The sequence below is a fragment of the Podarcis filfolensis genome (genome assembly GCF_964270895.1).
Source record: "Podarcis filfolensis genome assembly, chromosome: 1".
NCBI classification, from domain to species: domain Eukaryota; kingdom Metazoa; phylum Chordata; class Lepidosauria; order Squamata; family Lacertidae; genus Podarcis; species Podarcis filfolensis.
In genome coordinates, this window is record NC_139604.1 from 61,607,361 (window position 1) to 61,626,998 (window position 19,638).

Genomic DNA, 19,638 nt, shown 5'->3' on the forward strand with positions numbered 1-19,638 from the left:
GTATGTTAGAAATATTTACAGTCTAACTCTTTGATTCCCTTTTGTAGGTGATACGATTTACAATAAAACAGACAGTGATGGTTGCCTTTTCACTGCTGTTTGTAGTAAAACATGTTCTGTTGAGAGATCCAAAGGTCCATGCAAACTAACAACACCAAAACCCACTCCGACAGTTGTTGTCACAACCCCCACCCCCACCACTACCATTGCCACTACCACTACCACCACTGAGCAACCTGGATGCCCAGATGCTAAACCACCCTTAAAGGTACCAATCTCTTTTCATCTTGATTTGAAATGATGTTTTCCATTTGGAAGTTGATGCACAGAAAGCTACAGGTTGGGTACCTGGAAATACTCAATAGGGCAACAGGGATTAGCCTTACTTCTTCGCAGTGCTTATCTCTTGGCTGGTTCGTGGTTAGGTTTGCATTCACCTGAATGCTGTGTAGGGGTGTAACTCAAATTATCCATGAAGTTTTATCAGCTCCGAACCTGAGTGCTCCAGTCCTGGGGGTGCGGACATTTTCAAACTTTGTCTCAAGTGAGCCCTCTTATTTGTGCAGTACAGGTGTGGGAATAGTGGTGGATTTTCTCTCTTTATTGTGTAGGAAGATATTGCCTCTAGATCAGTTCTGCATGATTCCCCCACATGTCATGACTTGGGGGGCTTTTAATATAGTATTTGCTAAGGTGTTCCCACCCCCCATGATGAGGGTTTAGCATGTGCATTCAAAAAGTCCAAGCCAGAGGTGCTCTTGGGAAATCCAGTAAATGGGTTGCCTAGGTTGCCCAGTGACTATCCAGGTATTTTAATATCTGTCATGTGACAAGCGGTTGTCGGGCTGAGGAGATACATAGGCTGAGCCTTCATAACCAGGTGCCTGGAAGTGCTTGGACCTCACAAGAATACTTTAGCAGGGGAATGCCCAGACTCTGTGGCCTTGAGTGGCTCTGCTTGATTCAGTGTAAATCAGAAATCAATGCAAATCAGAAGAATTTGTTACGATGCATATAATGTGGTGAAAATTATGATAATCTGGACCATTAACTGCCTAATCAACTGCTTCAAACAATCCCTCTCACAATTCTCCTCTGCAAATCTTAATGTCACTTAGACTATAATCCAGTCCACACATAGCTGGAAATGTGTTTCGGTGGGACTTACTTCCAAAGAGGCATTTACAGGACTACGTTGTTGTTGTTATTATTATTAACAGGGTATTCTTGGAAATTTGCTGAATATTCACCAAACAATATTTGTTATTTAACTGTGCTGTGGTAGCTGATATGCAATAGTATTTAATATTTAACAGTATTTGCTGGGGGCCAATGGGGCAGAAAAGGTATGTGCAGTAGCCTGTGTTAAAATCACTTGATACAGCCTTGGAGGAGATGTTAAACAAAACAAAAACAAACTAAGACAGGTGGAATAAACCAAGGAACCAGAAATTATTTATGACTTTGTACATAGAACGTAAGTAATTCAACAAAAAATATAGCAGGATTAAGGAGTTTTGCATAGTAGACCCAGACTACACATGCCAAAATTCATAGATATGACTAATATAGGTCCTTTAATTTCAATGGGACTACTCTAAAGTTTAATTGGATACAACCCAATGTGTTTTATTAATAATATTCAATAACTGTCATTCCAGTGGTGTAAAGGGCAGTATTCAGCACACTCATTCTGCCAGTGCAATGACTTTTGGCTGTACAACAGTACTTTCCCTCCCTCTTCTCTTGCCATACCCCTACCTGCTGACCTGGAGGGATTTGGGGAAGGTGACCATGGGATGAGGAGAGGGGGGGAGTGTGTGCAAGTAGAAATCCTTTCACTCATGGAACACGTGCATTGGATACCACCACAAATATTTGATAATGATAGTTCAATAATAGGCAATAGTGTTTAGTACCGGACAATATTTGACAGCTGACAGCATCAAAATGACCAAGTGCTGGAGACCGTTAGCCCTCCAGATTCTATTGGGCTACAACTGCAACCATCCCTGACCATTGACCATGCTAGCTGATGGGAGATGGAGTCCAGCAACATCTTGAGAGCCACAGGTTCCCCATCCTTGATGTAGGTGCAAAGCTTCTATGGTTAACCTCTGATTGGTTGGTGCTGAAGAAAACTAGATACCAGGAGATTTCTGAAGTAGGATGCATTCACTTGTACATGTATAAATGGTATAAATAAGCAGGAACCAAAGAAGAAGTGCCTATCAGTTATATGTAAAACTGTACATAAAGCTTAGCTGGGCCTAACTTTATGTGTCAGTGGCAACAATGTCTTTCTCTTCACAGACTGGCGACAAATGGGTATCGAACTGCACCGTATCAACTTGTGAGGGAAACAATAAAATTTCTGTAAAGCAAGTACAGTGTCCACCAGTGAGGAATATTGTTTGTGAAAATGGGTACCCACCAAACAAAGTCTTCAGTGAAGATGGCTGCTGTTATCACTATGAATGCGAATGTGAGTGAAAATAAATCTCTAAAGAAGCACTCATGACTCCGTTTTCATGGTGCAAACATTACCTCAAACATACTCTTGTTTGAGTCATTGCTTATGCTTTTCTTAAAGTCTAACTTAAGTCCTAATGGTTAACATCTCCCCCTCTAATTTATCAGGTGTTTGTAGCGGCTGGGGTGATCCTCACTATATCACATTTGATGGAACGTACTACACTTTCCTGGACAACTGCACATATGTGTTGGTGCAGCAGATTACACCTAAATACGACAACTTCAGGGTTCTAATTGATAATTACTTCTGTGATGCTGAAGATGGACTTTCATGCCCTCAGTCTATCATTGTTTACTACAAAACTTCAGTGGTAGTGCTAACCCGCAAACTCTTTGATGGTGTGGAAGCTAACAAGGTAAAAAAAAAAATGTACACTACTTGAATTGCTTCTTTTGATGTATTATTTTATAGAAAATGCAACAGGACTGAAGGAGCTAGGCATATTTACTTTAGTGAGTAAAGGGAAACCCAAGACAAAGCCCACACTCAAGAGAAAATGATTAGCTATGTCTTAGAATTTTCAGTAGGTGTACTGTATAGCAGCCTTCACTCATCTGGTCCTGCCTGAGGTTGATGGGGGTTATAGTCCCTGGGTTACATGAGGACTGAGTCTTCAGATGATGAACATGCATGGGTAAGCCTGTCCTATATTTCTACCCCCATCTGAGAAATCAGAAATTTACTGCAAGATCAGAAATGTAGATTTCTGAAGTTAAAACATTGTTGTCTCATTCTTATTAGAAAATGTTATTGATCTTCAACAGAGTGAAATCTCTCCTAGATTAGTTATGGCCAACTGTAAAAAGACTATGTGCAAGTCAACTCATTTATATTAGATTAGTTTAGGGACACAAGGAGTCAGATAAAATGTGAACAACACGTTTTGTGAACAAAAATCTGAACTGTGTGTCAGCTGTGAAAAGCAGCATTGTACATATTAAATAGAACAGCAAGACTGGGATTCAAAGTGATTTTCAGTTTCACAATTCCTAACACAATCACACTCCTCCTTTCCTTCTTAGACATTCAGGGGACCCTGTGCAGTGGTATTCCTTGAGACACAGTAGGCTATCACAAGAAGGGGAAATTGTCAAACATCTTATGTGGATGCAGAAGTGCTGTTTGTGTAGATTCAATTCATGTACTTTAAGTTTATTTTTGTAGAGCAAGTGGAATATAAATTCCATAATAAATAATTTAACAACATATCTACAAAAGTAGATAAATTACTTTTTAAAAAAGCATAGCAAAGCAAAGAGAATTCCTCATTGTTGCAACATTAATCTCATTTACAGATCTACTTCGATGGTAAGATTGTCAACCCAGGCTTCCAGAAAGACGGCATTTTTGTCTCCATGGTTGGTGTCAACATGGTAGTTGAGATTCCTGAGCTTGGGGCTGTCATCACCTTCAGCGGTTTGATCTTCTCAATAAAACTTCCATATAGCAAATTTGGCAACAACACCGAAGGACAGTGTGGTAAGGGAAAATAATGCTTTACTCCCATGAAAATCCATGTTGTTCCGTCAACCATTGGTTCACTCTTTGGAACCAATTACCAATTTAAAGTTAAGTCAGAACCATGTTTTTCATTTGTTTCACTTTTGTTGTTTTCAAAAAGCACCTTGGTTTCTCTGTTTGACTGCCCCTCCTCCTCAAAATCTCATTTATTTCCCCCCAAATCCTGGATGCCAGGTATCCTGGATACTGCTGAAAATTTTGAGAAGGAGAAAACTCAGAATGGAATAGCACAACATTTGCTTCAAAAGAAAGGAGAATGTTTCTTCAATCAATAGCATGATTTAAATGTTATGTATTTCAGTGCGTAGTTTGTTGCAAATATATAAAACTATCTTCAATTCTGTTCTGATTCTGTTTTGTTTTCCCCCAGGTACCTGTACAAATGACAGAAAAGATGAATGTCGCTTACCAACTGGCGAGATAACTAGTTGTCCCTACATGGCTCCCCATTGGAAAGTCGATGATGAGAAGAAGAACTACTGCAAAAACAAAACAGTACTTCCTGTCACACCAACACCAGCAGTACCTTGCAAACCTTCCCCTGTTTGCGATATAATTCTGAGCGAGTAAGTTGGAAAATTGTTCTAATGTATGCTTTCCTGCTTAGATAATATAATAAAAGTATCCTATGGAAGGAGAAGGGGAAATAATGTTAAAGTCTGATGCACAACTTTCTCGGGGTCAGCTCTACTGAATAGAGTGGGATGTAGTTCTGAGCCAACATGCATAGGATTTCTCTGTACAAGAGCACAGCTATATAAAAGGCCCTTTAGCTCAAGTTCTAGACAGCCCTACCTCTTACTATAAAGGTCTGCGGGGCGGAGGGTGTCTTAACACATCTAGCTTCACATTTCTTCAAGCCTGCATATCAAACCCACAAATTCACTGAAAAAAATCAATTTACAGTTATAATAGGGTTGCCATATTTCAAAAAGTGAAAAATTGGATACAAACGTTGTTGACCGAATCCCAGCTATATCTGGGAAATTCCGGGTGTATGGCAACCCTAAGTTATAATATTATTGTTGCTGTTATTGGAAATTTGGCTTGTGAAACTTTGTTTGAAAGTTAGTTTGCGACAACCCTTTTTTTAAAGGCTCCTGGGAGAACTTTGATGCAATCAACTCATTTGCTGTGCATTTAAAGCAGACTTGTTTTGCACCATACCACATCTTTCTTCAAGAAAGCTACAATTCTGTTGTGAATATAATTGAAATTAGTGAAAGCTGAATTTCATGTGTGTGAAATTCTATACCATGATGAACATTCAGTCCTGAGAAACCTTTTAAAAAAATCCTGTTTTCCAGCTCTTCAAATCCCAGAAGTGAAAATAGTCATATTCAAAAATGTATGTTCATGTCAAGTGTTTATGATATCTTTTACGGAGTCTTCCCTGATTATCATGTCTTTGTGATTTTTTTTTTACAGAGTCTTCTCTGATTGCCATCAAATCATACCTCCAAAGCCCTTCCACCAAGGTTGCTCCTTTGATTCTTGCCACATAGTCAATACCACCATGCAGTGTTCAGGCTTAGAGATATATGCTTCACTCTGTGCCTCTAAAGGTGTTTGCATTGACTGGAGAGCGAAGACTAATGGTTCATGCCGTAAGTACTGGAGTGTTAATCAATGCCACAGTTTCTCCACAAATTATACAGCCATGGGAGCCTTGTTCATTAAATACTTTGCATGTGTCAGTTTTATTTTTGTAGATAGATCCATCTTAGGGAATTGTAGTTTAATGACTAAAATACAGAAAGATGAGAGGACATTCTCAGCCTTTGAGAACCTCTTCAGCTATACATTTACTGAGGCTTTAAGAGGGCAGATGTCCAAATGAGATCTAGAGTCTGGGCCCTTCTGGTTCATTTAAGTATAGTGTTCTGTCTTTAGGATCACAGGAATGTGCCATCATGTTCACAGGAAGCATATCTAATAAAAACAATTATATGAATAGAAGCAGAATATATGGCAACTAAACATGTTGAAATGTGGCTAGAATTTTAGGGTGTTGGTTTCTGTTTGCTTCTTTTTAACAAAGAGACCCTCCCATGCCATTAACTACCAGTAAAAGGAGAGAAAGAGTGTGGGGAAAGTCATACTGTAGCTGCAGTAGCTGTAAAAGTAAAGTGAATCAATGTCTTTATGTTCACCTTGGTTTATTTTTCTCACCATGTTTAGCATACAGCTGTCCTGAAGGCAAAGTATATGACCCATGTGGCCCTATCAACCCTCCCACATGTGATAATAGGTAAGGAAAGAACGCAATCTCTGTTTAGGTCTGTTTCACTCCAGTTGTTGGAGCCAGTGTTATGTAGTCAATAGCATGCTGGATTTGAACTCAGTTCAGAGTCATCACACTCTTAACAGTGCTGATGATTCAAGGCCCAGACTGAATTTTCACAATGCAAAAGGGTGCTGTATGACCGTAACCCATGCTTTCTTTCTGCAGCAGGACTAGTCAGCATAATGGCACTGGCATAGTTGAAGGTTGCTTCTGTGCTCCTGGAACCAAGCTCTTCAACTCCTACAATGATATCTGTGTAGAACAATGTGGTAAGTGTTTTTGTTTCAAGGACAGAAGAGACTACCACACTGCAGCAACACTATATGGAGTGGAGGGTTCCTCAGCTGCAATTCAGGTCAGCCTAATCTAGGTAGCCTCAGCAGGGAGACAGAAGCAGCCTTAGAAACCCAAGAGAAAGTGATTTCCAGAAACAACAGGAGTAACTCAATAAGCAGTAATAATCACTCAAGAGAATGCTATGTGATCAGTGGTCACCTTGCACGAGTTTCAGAAGGAAATGGGGTCTTGATACAATGAGGAATTTCCATGTATCCTTCAAACATTACACCCCCGGCTATTGTAGATACAACTTTCATGCCCACAACTTCCAGAGGGATAGTCATGTTAGTCTGTTGCAACAAAAATAGCTGAAGAATCTTGCAGCAGCTTAAATAATTATAAATGACAGGCAGGATTCAACGAATGAGCCGTGCTAGCAGAAGCCTGCACAAGGTCTTCCACCAGTGCAGCCAGGCATTCCCTGTTTCTCCTCCCTCCATGCAACCCTGCATCTGGCTCTGAAGGAGTCAAGAAATGCTTATGCTGACTTAACTAGCACTATGTTGAATTCCTCCCACAGAGTTGTTTAGTCTTTAAGGCACCACAAGAACTTTTGTTGTTCTTTCTGGTACAGTTCAGTCTCGGCAGCACCTCACAGTCCCAGCACCTTTCCACAGCAGTGCAAAAAATCTCTGTTATTACATTTCTTTCAGGTTGTACTGGACCAGACGGGATGCCCAAAGAGGTAACTAAAAATATGTACTTCATGAAATGTGGATGGGTCACCTCAGAAGGTGTTGGGAGCAGAGGCCAATTCAGGGCAGCACAACTGGTTCCCCTGTGCTGGGTGCCAAGCCTAGGGGGCGCTACAACTATGATGTAGTGAATTGAGTAGAACAGAAGGTGAGGGGTCTCACCCAGTACAGAGTGCCTCTTTTAAGATGCATCTATGGTCCTGTCCCCCCCCCAATTGTACAGTAATTATTATGGCTTTAATCAGCCGATTAATTGGAGGCACCCTTTTTGTAAAAAAATAATTGAGTAAGTAATTAAACTGATTATTCAGCTAAGTATTTACAGCCTTGATATATGTTGATGGCACTCTTTCTGACATGATCTCTGACAAGGCAAATTTAGGGATGATGTATCTTATTTTCTTTTAAATACAATTTTTAAAATTATTTTTTTGCAGCCTGGAGCAAGCTGGATCAGCAACTGCCAGGAGTGTACTTGTGAAAAATATACTCTTAAAGTGCAGTGTACACCAAAGATATGTGCAACACCTGTCCCAGAACGCTGTGAATTTGAAGGCTTTGTGCCTGTCAGTGTCACAACACCTGAAGATAAATGCTGTCCTCAGATGAAATGTGGTAAGTACAATCTCTTGCCTGTTTGAAACAAAATATATCATGCTTCAATCCGGTGCTGCATGAGCGGAAGACAGCTCACACGACCGATCTTCCCCTTCCCTTCCTTTCTACCTCCTGCATCCTCCTAAAAAGCCTTTTCCCGGGACTGATGGTGGGGGGACTGCTAAATACTATGGGCAATGTTATCTGAGTGAGAGGGTGGAAATGCCCAGAATCAGTTGGAGAAATCTTGTACCAATGTTAGTTTTCTCTGCCCATTTTTGGGTGATTCTTTCCTCCTACTGAAACTGCAAATGACACAATCTTCTTTATACATACATACATACATACATACATACATACATACATACATACCCTGTCCTTTCCCCTGGTGAGTTTCAAGGTGACTACCCCACATATCCCATGCTGTCTAGTAGAAGAGGCTATCACTTCTCAGCCTGTTGGCTTAAGAGGCTTGTGTGGGTACGGGGGATTGAAGAGGGAGGAGGCAAAAGGGAAAGGTCCATTATGCTTAATTTCCTTCTGCTTCTGCAATATCGGATGCAATCCATTGTGAATAGCTCAAAGCAACCACTTCCAAGTGGGCACCTTTTCCACTTAGATAAATTCCCATTAGTTACACCACAGGAGGTCTTACAATTGGACTGAAGCCCTGTGCCACAAATCATGTGGCATAGTGGTTAATCTATCCATGCTACATGAGTGCTGGTGGGCAGAGTTGGGCAACCTGTGGCCCTCCAGCTGTTATTAGACTGCATCTCCATTGGCCACAGGGGCTAGGAGTTGGAGCCTGAAAACATCCTGTAGAGATTCACACCTCTTCTTCAGACATTATTGTTCTTGTTATAATGGAAGCAGATGTTTCTCTGGACATAAATGGTTGAAAAATGTGTTGGAAAATAATAGTGTTGAAAAATGCCCTGTATGTTCTTGTTATAATGAAAATATCCTGACTTTCTTATATGGCTTTTTCTTTTTTCTTTTTTGTCTTATATAGTATGCAACACTAGTTACTGTCCTGAATCTGTTGAGACCTGTCCAGTAGGATATGAATTAAAACAACAAAAGCTGCCAGGAGATTGCTGCATTAAAGCCACTTGTGGTAAGAACTGAAACATGACATTTCTCAGGAGTATTTGAAACTTCTCTCCCCTCCCCCTTCCCTCTCTCTTCCTCTCTCTCTATAACTCCCCACCCTCCAGATGAGTCATATTCCATCCCCACCTCCCATGCTATGAGCTGGCATTCCAGTGGCCATTTTGCCTCTTCAACTGTTTTTATTTCCTGTTGCAAGAATCCTGAAATTGTTCTGAAGAAGCAAATACTTAATTTGTTATATATCTCATATCTGCTGAGAAGCTGGTCAATTAAGCTCCTGCTGGCAAGTCCCAGTTTTGTTGGGGCTTCTTTTGCAATAGGGATATTTTGTAAGATTTTCTTTTGGGAGAGGATATTTTGTAACATATACACACATTTCTGCAAACCTGCATAAGGTAGGGTTTGCAGAACCTCAAGCTGAATCCTTACTGCTTGTGTACTTGATCCTGGCATGGTTACTAGGAGTAGACATTAGGGTGGATCCATCCACTTCCTGCCCACATCACTTTCACATGTGTGTACCCATAAACCCATACCATCCCATTTCCATGCTGACCTGCATTTTCAGATGAAATCACCATGAATGTTCAAATTTAAATACCTGTTTACATTTACTAAACAAATTTTCTCCCAAACCATATATTATTTAGGATATATATTTCTCTCAAAATATGTATTTAAATGTATCTTTTGAAATATTCAAATTACTGAGAACTGCATTGTGGCTTTCAGTGAAGTTTGAAATCTGGTGGATAGTTAAATTCTGATCTGTGCATTAGTATGAGTGGTGCACATCAGGTTAGTTTGTATTGGACTTCCTAAAAGACTGAATTCCTCAAACAACTCTACTGGAAGAACCCATTGCACACTCATCAAGAAACCATTTGAATCACAGCTACATTGGTACTTCCTTGTTTGCCTTCAAAGGTTCTGGACACACTATATATCCTGGTAACATTAGTTTACCTCTCACAGAGCTACAATTCCCAGAATCCTTGGCAAATTACCATTTCCAGAATTATTTGAGCCTGTGGCTGAGAATGTGTTTTACATGCATTTAATATGCATACTCTGTAGCATACACAGCAATATTCCATTCTTATCACTGAAAAGAAAATTTTAAGATTCATTCCATTGCACCTTTCTGTTTTACAGTGAAAATACCCGGCTGTATTGACAAAGACATATTCTACAAAGTAAGTACATTTTATAATAATGAATGCTAGAAGCAATAATTTGTTTGTTTGTTTGGTAAATGTATAAATCACTTGCTCACAAAAACAGTCCACGTCTGAATAAAGCAAAACTAGATTACACAAACCAATAAAAAAAGAAATATACATAAAGCATTATTTTAAAAATAAAATAAAATTATTTATTAAGAAAATGATCTGCACAAAAATGATTGATGCCATAGGCACTGTGGGCCCCCTCGGTGTCTTTTTGTTGTTGAGGGGGCCGGGCCCCCATATTGGTGGAGTTGGGCATGAAACAATGTCAGCATGTTGTGTGATGTTGTGCTCACAATGTCAGGACATTGCATCTTTGCCCTCAACGTGCTTCAGAAGATGGTGCCTCTGATTGATGCGGATTAATAGTGAGTGTGTTTAGCCCTCCATGAAAAGCTTTTAGAAGTTATGATGTTACTGGAAAAACCCTGCATATCTTCCTTTGATTCAAACTATGAATTATAAGCTTTCACAGTAGAAATACTTTAGCATCCAAGAGAATTCTCAGTGTATCCTGCATTAAGGTGCAGAATTCCCCCCCCCCTTTAAATAAGTTGCCTATCAGTTCAGATCAAAAGGAAGGGACTAGAAACCCTACATTTCTTTTTCATCCCAGATTAACAATTCCAAATCCATTCCACAACCCATAGATAAATATACCCCTTTCATGGAAACATTTATGCATCCCGGTAGAAAGAAAAAACCACCTTGGTTCATAAGTTGAAAAGGGGCCTGCTGGTTGCTGGGGTTCTTTCAAAGAATCCTGAGCTAGATGAAGCAAGACAATCCACACATTTTCAAGCATTCTTAGAATTAAATGAGCTTGTATACTCAAGATTAAATGAAGAAGCTGCATCCAATTGGTGATCCTTCACTGACAGAAAGCTCTATGATCCAGTGGGTGCTTCTGTCAGCAGAACAGAAAGAAAAGCAAATTACAGTTTTTACCCCTCCTAGTGTGTCACTTGCCCCCCTCCCAAGCCCCAAATATGCTTCAGAGGGTTGGGGAACCCCACAGAACAACATGGCAGGTGGTGCAGGAAGCTATAGCAGGAGAGAGAATCACTGAATCACTTCCGTGCTCATGACACTTATGGAAGCCTATGCTGGGTCAATGGGCTTTCTGTTGGTGGAGGAAGACCAGTTGCATACATTTGTGATATTTCTGATTTATGAAAACAGTTTAGAATTATTTAGGACCATTTCTCCTCTGCCCTTCTTTAGCCTGGAGCAGTTGTTCCAAGAGGCCTCTGTGAAACGTGCAGATGTTCTGTTGAGCAAGATCCAGAAAGCCAAATAAACACGGTGGAATGTGTGTCACAAGCATGTGACAAAAACTGCCCAGTGGTAAGTTAGTGTTACAAACTGTTTTTGTAAATTGCCAGCTTTTCAGGAATTTATCTGCAAACCTAGCAATTCACCTCCTTGATCTTATGAATCTCTTTCCATATTTTCTCAAATACAGGCCCAAGAATACAAGGAAATCCCTGGACAATGCTGTGGTAAATGCTCAGCGGTAGCATGTGTTATAAAAGAGGGATCCAGTGTTCAGGTTATCAAGGTAGCTGATGTTTTATGAATACCCATACATGCAATCTCATGTTCTGTCATACTTGTGTTTCTCATGCTTGGAGTGGAAGCTTACTAGAATGATATTAACTGAATTTCCATGAATGATATTAACTGAAGCAATAATTAATAGATCTGCATTTAAATTCCCATAGTTATCTTTTCCTACCATTGCCTTTTTCTGCTCCATTGGATGTTTTGAGTGCAAATCTTTAGTATAAATCTATTTGGCTTGTGAAACTTTGTGCTATATAAAAATAGCAAAAAGGGAGAAAAAAAAAGCTGCCCTATCAGATGGTTGGCCCATATAGCCAATGTTGCGTTGACTCCCCACATTCTGTGAAGGAGATACCAATGCCTTATTTTAATTTGAAGTGTAGTTTTTATTGTAGCTTTATTAATGAATATAGCCTAGTGTTGCCTAGTCTGATTAGAAAGGACTCTCCTAAGTCTTAGACTTGCAACCTGAAATCCCTGAGAGGTGCCAGCAATTGAACCTGGAGCCTTCTACTGCCTTCTACCGAGTCTGACCATTGGTCTGTCTAGCTCAGAACTGTCTAAACTCACTGGCTCTCCAGAATTTCTTTTCCTTTTTCGGTACCACTCAGCCTATGTTCTCTCCCAACCTTCTTAAGGGGAAAACACCCAAATTTTTAAGCAGGGCTCTCCCTCAGCCCTACTTGGAGATGCATGGGATTGAGTCTGTGGCTGAAACTCTGCCACTGACCTACCACCCTCCCCATAAAGTGTGGGAAGCATGTGGTCATCCACCACTTGAACCCATCCCACTCCAGAGAGAATGCTTGAAAGTAAGATGCCACATGTGACCAAGCTATGCCTTCAGATATTTGATCACACAATCTGTTTCTCTTGACAGAACGCAGTCATGAGTATCTGGGGGCAGAATTCCGACTCCACGTGCCTGAGCTAAAGGGTTTATATATGGTCAAATCCTTGTGTCAGGGAGGCCAATGAAGTCACATTTAGCAAAGTGATGCCAAACTGTTTCACAGTGCAGTTTGTCATGAAGATAGGCATGGAGAGAGAGAGAATGTGTGTATTTGTGCATTTGAGACAACCAGAGACCATGAAGCAATGAAAGAAGGCACTCAATTGTATCAACAAATCCACATGGGGTTTCTTCCTTCCTTCATCTGTGTAATATGCACAATGATGAAAACAGATGGCAAAAGCAGAGGACATGTTCTGTTAGAGTTTGATAAAGGTCGCTCAGTAGAGCTGAGTGGAGGCAAGCAAACCTAGCTGTGAATATGAAAGCTATATTCTTTCCCACATAGTTTTCATAATGACCTTTCCTTATTATAGTAAATTTATCATAAATTTCCTTTGCTTTTTTACCCTATCTGTATTATCTTAGTGATACAATCAAAGCCCTTTGAAGGACATAAAAATCACGTGTCAGCTTCTAATAACATAACTCTGACTTTTTTCAGCCTGGGGAGATTTGGCATCATCCAGGAAACAACTGCACAACTTATGAATGTGAATTGGTTGAGGACCAGTATATTCCTGTCCCTACCAAAAGACCCTGCGCTCCACTTAACTGCCCACCTGTAAGTTTACCAATATGATCAAAAGTCTTTGTGTCTGTTAGATTATCTACTCAGTGAGATCAGGGTTTATCTAAGAAAGCTGGATGAGGGTATGTTTTTTAAAAAAATGCATAAATCATATGGGTTTGTTTAGGTAGTTTGGAATTATTATGATAGGCAAGGGTCCTAAACCAAGTCTAAATTAACAGAGTCAGACTTGGGCCCTTATCAAGTTCCTGTTCATATATCTCTTCAGTTCCCTACTTTATTTAATGCAATCTGAGAAGTGTGATTCACTAGATGCTGTAAATGCTAAATGAAATGCTCGTGTAGTTGTATAATTGTTGTTTAGGGCTGTATAAATAGTCAAATTTTGGTCCATGTCAGTTTCACATGTATTCTTTAATAAGTGTTTCATCCTGATTCTGTATCAAGTGGATTATTATTGCGGGGAGGGAATTTTTTAAAAAGTGGATTATTAATGTTGTTGTTATCATTGTCATCATTATTAAACACATGTAAATATACATTTTCCCCACAAAATATTGTATACATTTCCCCTTAAAATACATACTTTTGTATGCATTTCATAAAAAATATTAATTTTCAATGATACCATAATACAACAATAAATCAAAACTAAAGGAACCTAGACAGACTAAGGATAGTAAATAAGATGAAGCAAAATACCAAGCAGGAGAGAGTAGGAGCATTACTACACAGAATTGTATAATAGTTGGCAATGCTGTGTACAGTAAGAAATTTAAGGTATAACTTCTAATAAACAGGTGATGAATTATTCATTGAGAGATTAGTTTACCCCAAATGTGCACATAAACATTTTTGTACATATTCTAACCTGAAATATACATTTTACATGGTTTTTAAGTGCAGAAATGCATCACAATTCAGAAAACTGCAAAAAAAGAATGCTATCTGTGTTCTAATCTTTGCATTAGTGCTTAAAAATGCAGCCCAGTAAAAATCTTCAAGCATCCCAATTACAGTGCTTAAAATTAATAGAAGGTATTAACTGTATTGTGGGAGACAATGTGCTTTGGAGTCTATGGGCCCAAATATTGTTTACCTGCCTTTGTGCACACTTTTCCAGGGAGTCCTGGCAATGGTGAAGGTCTCTCATGGCCACAAAGAAACTGCATTTGTTCAGAGAATAATAATCGTTTAGGTTATCTGTAAATTCATCTAACCTATTTTGGTTTTTCAGGAGAATGTGAGACTGAGTGAAGATGGCTGCTGCAAGGTGTGCGGACCTCCACGTAAGTTATGACAAAATTGTTAAAATAAGTCTGCACACCAAAAAAACCCCACAATGTACGAGAGCAGGGGGTGGGCAATCTGTGGCACTACCTGTGCACGTCCTTATTTCATGTGGTCCATAACTTAATTTCACATGGGTGGCAAGGGGGAGAAAAATAGGGGAAAGGGTTTAAGGGAGAGAGAGAGAATGAAAAGTGTGTTAGAAAGAGAGGGAAAGCTGTGCCCCTCCCTTACCTTTGTCTCAAGCCCTACCCACTTTTGACTCTGGCCCACTACCACCAATATGTAGTTCCAACAGATTATGCTTGAGGGGAAAAGGCCCTCTACAAAAAGTTCCACACCCCTGCAGTAGACTGTGTTTTTGCTTATATTTGCTACGGTCAGGCAGGAAGTGAGCCAATAAATTATCTGTGCAGAGAGAAAGTGCTAAGATTTTCCTCTGCACCTTTGCAGCATAGGTGTGAACATCGAGACTAGTACTGTGGAGCGAGAAGTCTTTGTGGTCAAATGTATAGCACAGGCTTCTTTGTCAAAACATGCTAGTGGCATTAGGCTAGATCAGTACAGGAGTTTATCATGTTCTTTCCTCCCATCCTGACATTCCAGTGCATCAAGAAGTGGGTTCTTATTATGATGGACCTACCCAGTGCTATTTTTCTAGAAAAAGGGGTGCCAGAACTCAGCCTGAATGCCTCCCTTGTTCTCTTATAATGGCAATGGTGCCCACCTGAGAGGTGCAAGAACTGAGTTCCAGTGAGTTCCAGCTGGAAAAAAAGCCCTGGACCTACAATTCATTTTTCCTTGCCAGTTTTGACAGTTTGCACATGTGCACTCAACACACCACCTTACCCTACTCAGTCTTCTGTTAGGCAGTATTTGTGAGCACACAGTTATGATGGTTTTTGTTTTTGGTTGTTCTCCCCTCTCACAGCGGGAGATTGTATTCCAAAGAACATCACAAATCTCATCAGACATAATGGATGTGAAGCTACTGAACCTGTCGAATTACGGTACTGCGAAGGCCACTGTGGCAGTTCTTCAATGTAAGTAGAAAAGTGGGCATTGCTGCCTCCCCCGGGGAACTCTAAAACTCTAAAACCCAATAAATAGTCCACGGGTCATTCAGTTGAAGTCCAGGTTAGCAAGACATGGAAAATTGTGCTGGGAAGCAGAGCACTTCATTTTTGAGCTCAATTATGTACTCATTTGACAGGTGACATCAGGCAATTCACTTTCTTGTCAAAACAACAACAACAACAAAAACTACTGTAAATACTATCTGGATAGACCTAGAGAACTATATAGAATATTTGGAATCACTATATCCTACTGCAGTGTTTATCATTGCAGGGGATTTTAACACACATATGGGAGTAAATGATGTAAATTTGTACACCCATTACAATCAGATTCTGGAACCAGATATTTTCTTAGCCAGAGGTACCTCCCGTCTGTCTAAAGATCATAGATGTAATTATTCAGAGCTTTGTTTAGCCCATGTTGTAAGGCAGAGGGACTTGTTAATATTAAATGGTATGATAGAGGGAGATTGGCCCAGGAAATATACCCACTTTTCAAAGCATGGAGGCAGTGTGATAGATTATATTGTGATCTTACCATTTGTATATAAGTTTGTTGTGGAGTTTGAGGTGGGCCATAATATTGAGAGTGATTGTTTACTCAAACAATGGTACTTGTAGGCCCAGTATTTAAAAATTCTTCCCCAAAAACTCAATTTATCTCTAATGCAAACTTAGGTGTGACAGCAGGCAATAGAATTAAGTGGACACCAGTACTCAATCTATTCTAAATGAATCATGTCAGACTGATTGTTTCCAATACAAACAAAAGCAGAATGATGGCACTGCGGGTGGGTGTGAGTGGTGGACTTGATTCTGCAGCAGCTAAAGCCTTCTTTGTTTTCTCTTAGATACTCTTCTGAGGCTAACACATTGGATCACACATGTGCATGCTGTAAGGAAAGCAAAACCAGCAAGAGGCAAGTGACACTGATGTGCCCTGATCGCTCCACCATTGAATATTCATACATCCATGTTGACTCATGTGAGTGTGTGAGCAATCAATGTGATGTGAAGCCCAGCCCAACACCAGGAGAGCAAGAACAGCAGCAGCAGCAGCAGCAGGAAGAACAGCAGCAACAGCAGCAGCAGCAGCAGCAAGAAGAACAGCAGCTTGGCCAGAAATAAAAACAGGAGCCAGGACTGACCTAGACATTTTTTAAATGACCAACACCAATAATTAACAGAAGATAAATTAAAATGAATCTTGCTGTTTTGAAATAAAAAGTATCCAAGGCAGTAACTTGAACATACAGATGAATTTCTCTTCTTCTAAATCTACTCTTGGCAGAAAAGTATTTTCTTTTCTTTGGGGTGCCAAACAATTAGAAATTCTAGGTGACACTTTTCTTGGGGCAAGGCCTTTGTGAGACTACACTGTGCAGTTACAAATAACTTGGAGAGGAAAGTATTTGGCATGATAAAAGGTTAGGGTGGGAGACAAAAAAAGGATTTTAGCTTGAACTCTTGTGAAGTTATGATGCCAATATTAACAAAGCATTGGTACAGACACTGGCATTTCTAATACACCCAGAAGAATTTCCTCCACCAAGTAGCACAAGCCAGCCATAACTTTGGAGCAGAAAGAGCTACTCATAGTGTCCAGTTCCATTACAGTTCCATTGGTCAACATGGTCTGTTCTCTATCACCTTTGCAAAAGTTAGATCTCACTTTCATAACTTGGTCAGCCTTTTTTGTGTTTTTTCCCCAAGTTCCTTTTTCTACAAACTTCAACCTCTCAAAGGCTGTGGGGCTATAATACTCAGATATTATTTGTAGATCTATTTTTGTACAAAAAAACTCCCCATGAAGTATGGCTGCTGCTGAAGAAGACTGTTTACATGCTATCATCAGCATATTAATTGTATGAAGATCTGGATTTTTTAAAATATAAATGTTTACAAAATGAACATAAGATATATAGATATATTTGCCGAATTGTCATATGAAGAACTTTTTAAACCAAAGTAGTAAATATCAATAATATAAATTCTGTTCTAGGACAATGAATTATTTTTTAACGTTGTACCATTACTATTTATTTGTTTCTGGAAAATAGACTATTTTCTTCTGTATTAGCACCATCTGTCAAATGATGCCTGGTTGAGGGATATCTTTACCTTTTGCTGTTTTTATTTGTTTCTTAAAGAGAACAGTTTCAATGATTAATAAAATTTTAGCATTTTGCACCTGTTGTGTCATTCAGTTTATTTTTTTACTACTCTGATCTGCCTTTGTGATGTACACCAATTCAATGTGTCATTCAGTTTGACCAGCAGCCAGTTTTCCCTCAGAAGTATAATGACCACAATCCTGGCATAGCAGTACACGTGATCACAATTCTGCCATAGCTGTTATGCCAGACCCCCATAGCTCAGATGTCAACTGGACCAGTTCGCATATTGGTCACTGCTCACCCAAATATAGCAATTTAAAAGCCACTGCATTAAAAAAAAGACCACACCAAAACAACTAAAGATCTTTGTGAACTGATGAAGCTTGCATCTTATACTGAAAGTTAAGAAGTTTATTTCGAGTACATACTGTCTGCTGCTGAGTTCTTGCTGATTTCCAAACATTCTGTTTATTGAGCATCCATCCTGATTTGCTTGCACAAAGTTCTCATGGAGTTTATGCAGTATTAGGATTCATTCTCATTTGTTTCTGTGGAGGTTATGAAGCATCCCAGCAAGCCATTATTATCACACAGTTTCCAAAGCATTTTCCTTTCACTTTCCTTACTGCAAAAAGATCAACATTTTTGGGAAGCAGAATTGTTGTGAAATAGTGCCAAATCCAGTATGTGATTTAATTCTACCTGTGAAACAGTGACAGCCTTGATGTGTCCTTAGTCACAAGCAAGGTGTCTTGGGTTTAGGCAACACAGACCAGATGTCAATCCAGATACAGTTGTAGGAAGAAATGCATTAAATGTTTTAACTGTACTTTCAGAGTTGGTTGCATTATCGACAACTATATGAAACACATAAAGAAGACAGCAAGAAAGGATTTAGTTATACTAGATCTAGGTTTCAAACGGAAGTGATTGAAGGGAAAGTGAAACTACTGAAGGCCGCATACAGCATACTATTAGAATGGGAGACGGAAGATGAAGAGGTAAAATCAGTTATGATTAAATGGGCACAAGATGTAGGTCACAACATTATGATGGAAGATTGGGTTAAATTATGGAAAACTGACTTAAAATTTACAGATTGTTCCCTATTGAAGGAGAATTACATGAAGATGATGTACAGGTGGTACATAACACCAGTGCAGTTAGGGGAAATGTACAAAACTAGTTCAAATATATGTTGGAAGTGTAAGGAAAAGGAGGGGACATTTTATCATATGTGGTGGGATTGTAAGGTAATTAAAAAATTTTGGGAAATGATATACAACGAATTGAAGAAAATGTTCCATTTAACATTTGTTAAAAAAACCCGAAGCATTTTTTTGGGGGATTGTAGGGAAAGACCTGCCAAAAAAGTTGAAAAACATCTTCATGTATGCGACAATGGCCGCGAGAGTTCTGGTACCACATGGATGGAAGACTGAAGAAACCCCAACTAAAGAATCATGGCAAGAAAAATTGATGGACTATGCAGAACTGGCAAAACTGACATATAAGCTATGGGACAAGGATAACTGTGACTTTAAGGATGAATGGGAACCCTTTACAAAGTATCTGAAGACGCAACAAAGCGAACTGGACTCCTTGTCAGGTTTTGAGTAAACATTCACAAACTTTTTATTGATAATAATCAGCTAAATAGTTTGAGTATCTACAACTTTGTAACATGCAGAAAACAGCATTCTTAGAGAAACCAAAGACTGG

At 39.5% G+C, this 19,638-nt stretch overlaps 1 protein-coding gene across 1 annotated transcript in view; it reads left to right on the forward strand.

Annotated features, from left to right (window-relative positions):
- The window catches only part of MUC5AC (mucin 5AC, oligomeric mucus/gel-forming), a 60,122-nt gene extending 42,133 nt beyond the window's left edge, over positions 1 to 17,989 (forward strand). The window contains exons 32-49 of the mRNA XM_083623855.1: positions 48 to 268; positions 2,314 to 2,485; positions 2,641 to 2,891; positions 3,832 to 4,015; positions 4,428 to 4,623; positions 5,486 to 5,664; positions 6,239 to 6,308; positions 6,510 to 6,613; positions 7,337 to 7,368; positions 7,816 to 7,993; positions 8,991 to 9,095; positions 10,247 to 10,287; positions 11,545 to 11,667; positions 11,786 to 11,881; positions 13,344 to 13,463; positions 14,668 to 14,719; positions 15,652 to 15,763; positions 16,651 to 17,989. Of these exons, the coding sequence (XP_083479981.1) occupies positions 48 to 268; positions 2,314 to 2,485; positions 2,641 to 2,891; positions 3,832 to 4,015; positions 4,428 to 4,623; positions 5,486 to 5,664; positions 6,239 to 6,308; positions 6,510 to 6,613; positions 7,337 to 7,368; positions 7,816 to 7,993; positions 8,991 to 9,095; positions 10,247 to 10,287; positions 11,545 to 11,667; positions 11,786 to 11,881; positions 13,344 to 13,463; positions 14,668 to 14,719; positions 15,652 to 15,763; positions 16,651 to 16,927 (2,513 nt within the window). The 3' untranslated portion in view covers positions 16,928 to 17,989. The remainder of the gene's footprint in view (positions 1 to 47; positions 269 to 2,313; positions 2,486 to 2,640; positions 2,892 to 3,831; positions 4,016 to 4,427; positions 4,624 to 5,485; positions 5,665 to 6,238; positions 6,309 to 6,509; positions 6,614 to 7,336; positions 7,369 to 7,815; positions 7,994 to 8,990; positions 9,096 to 10,246; positions 10,288 to 11,544; positions 11,668 to 11,785; positions 11,882 to 13,343; positions 13,464 to 14,667; positions 14,720 to 15,651; positions 15,764 to 16,650) is intronic.
- The last annotated feature ends 1,649 nt before the right edge of the window (positions 17,990 to 19,638 follow it).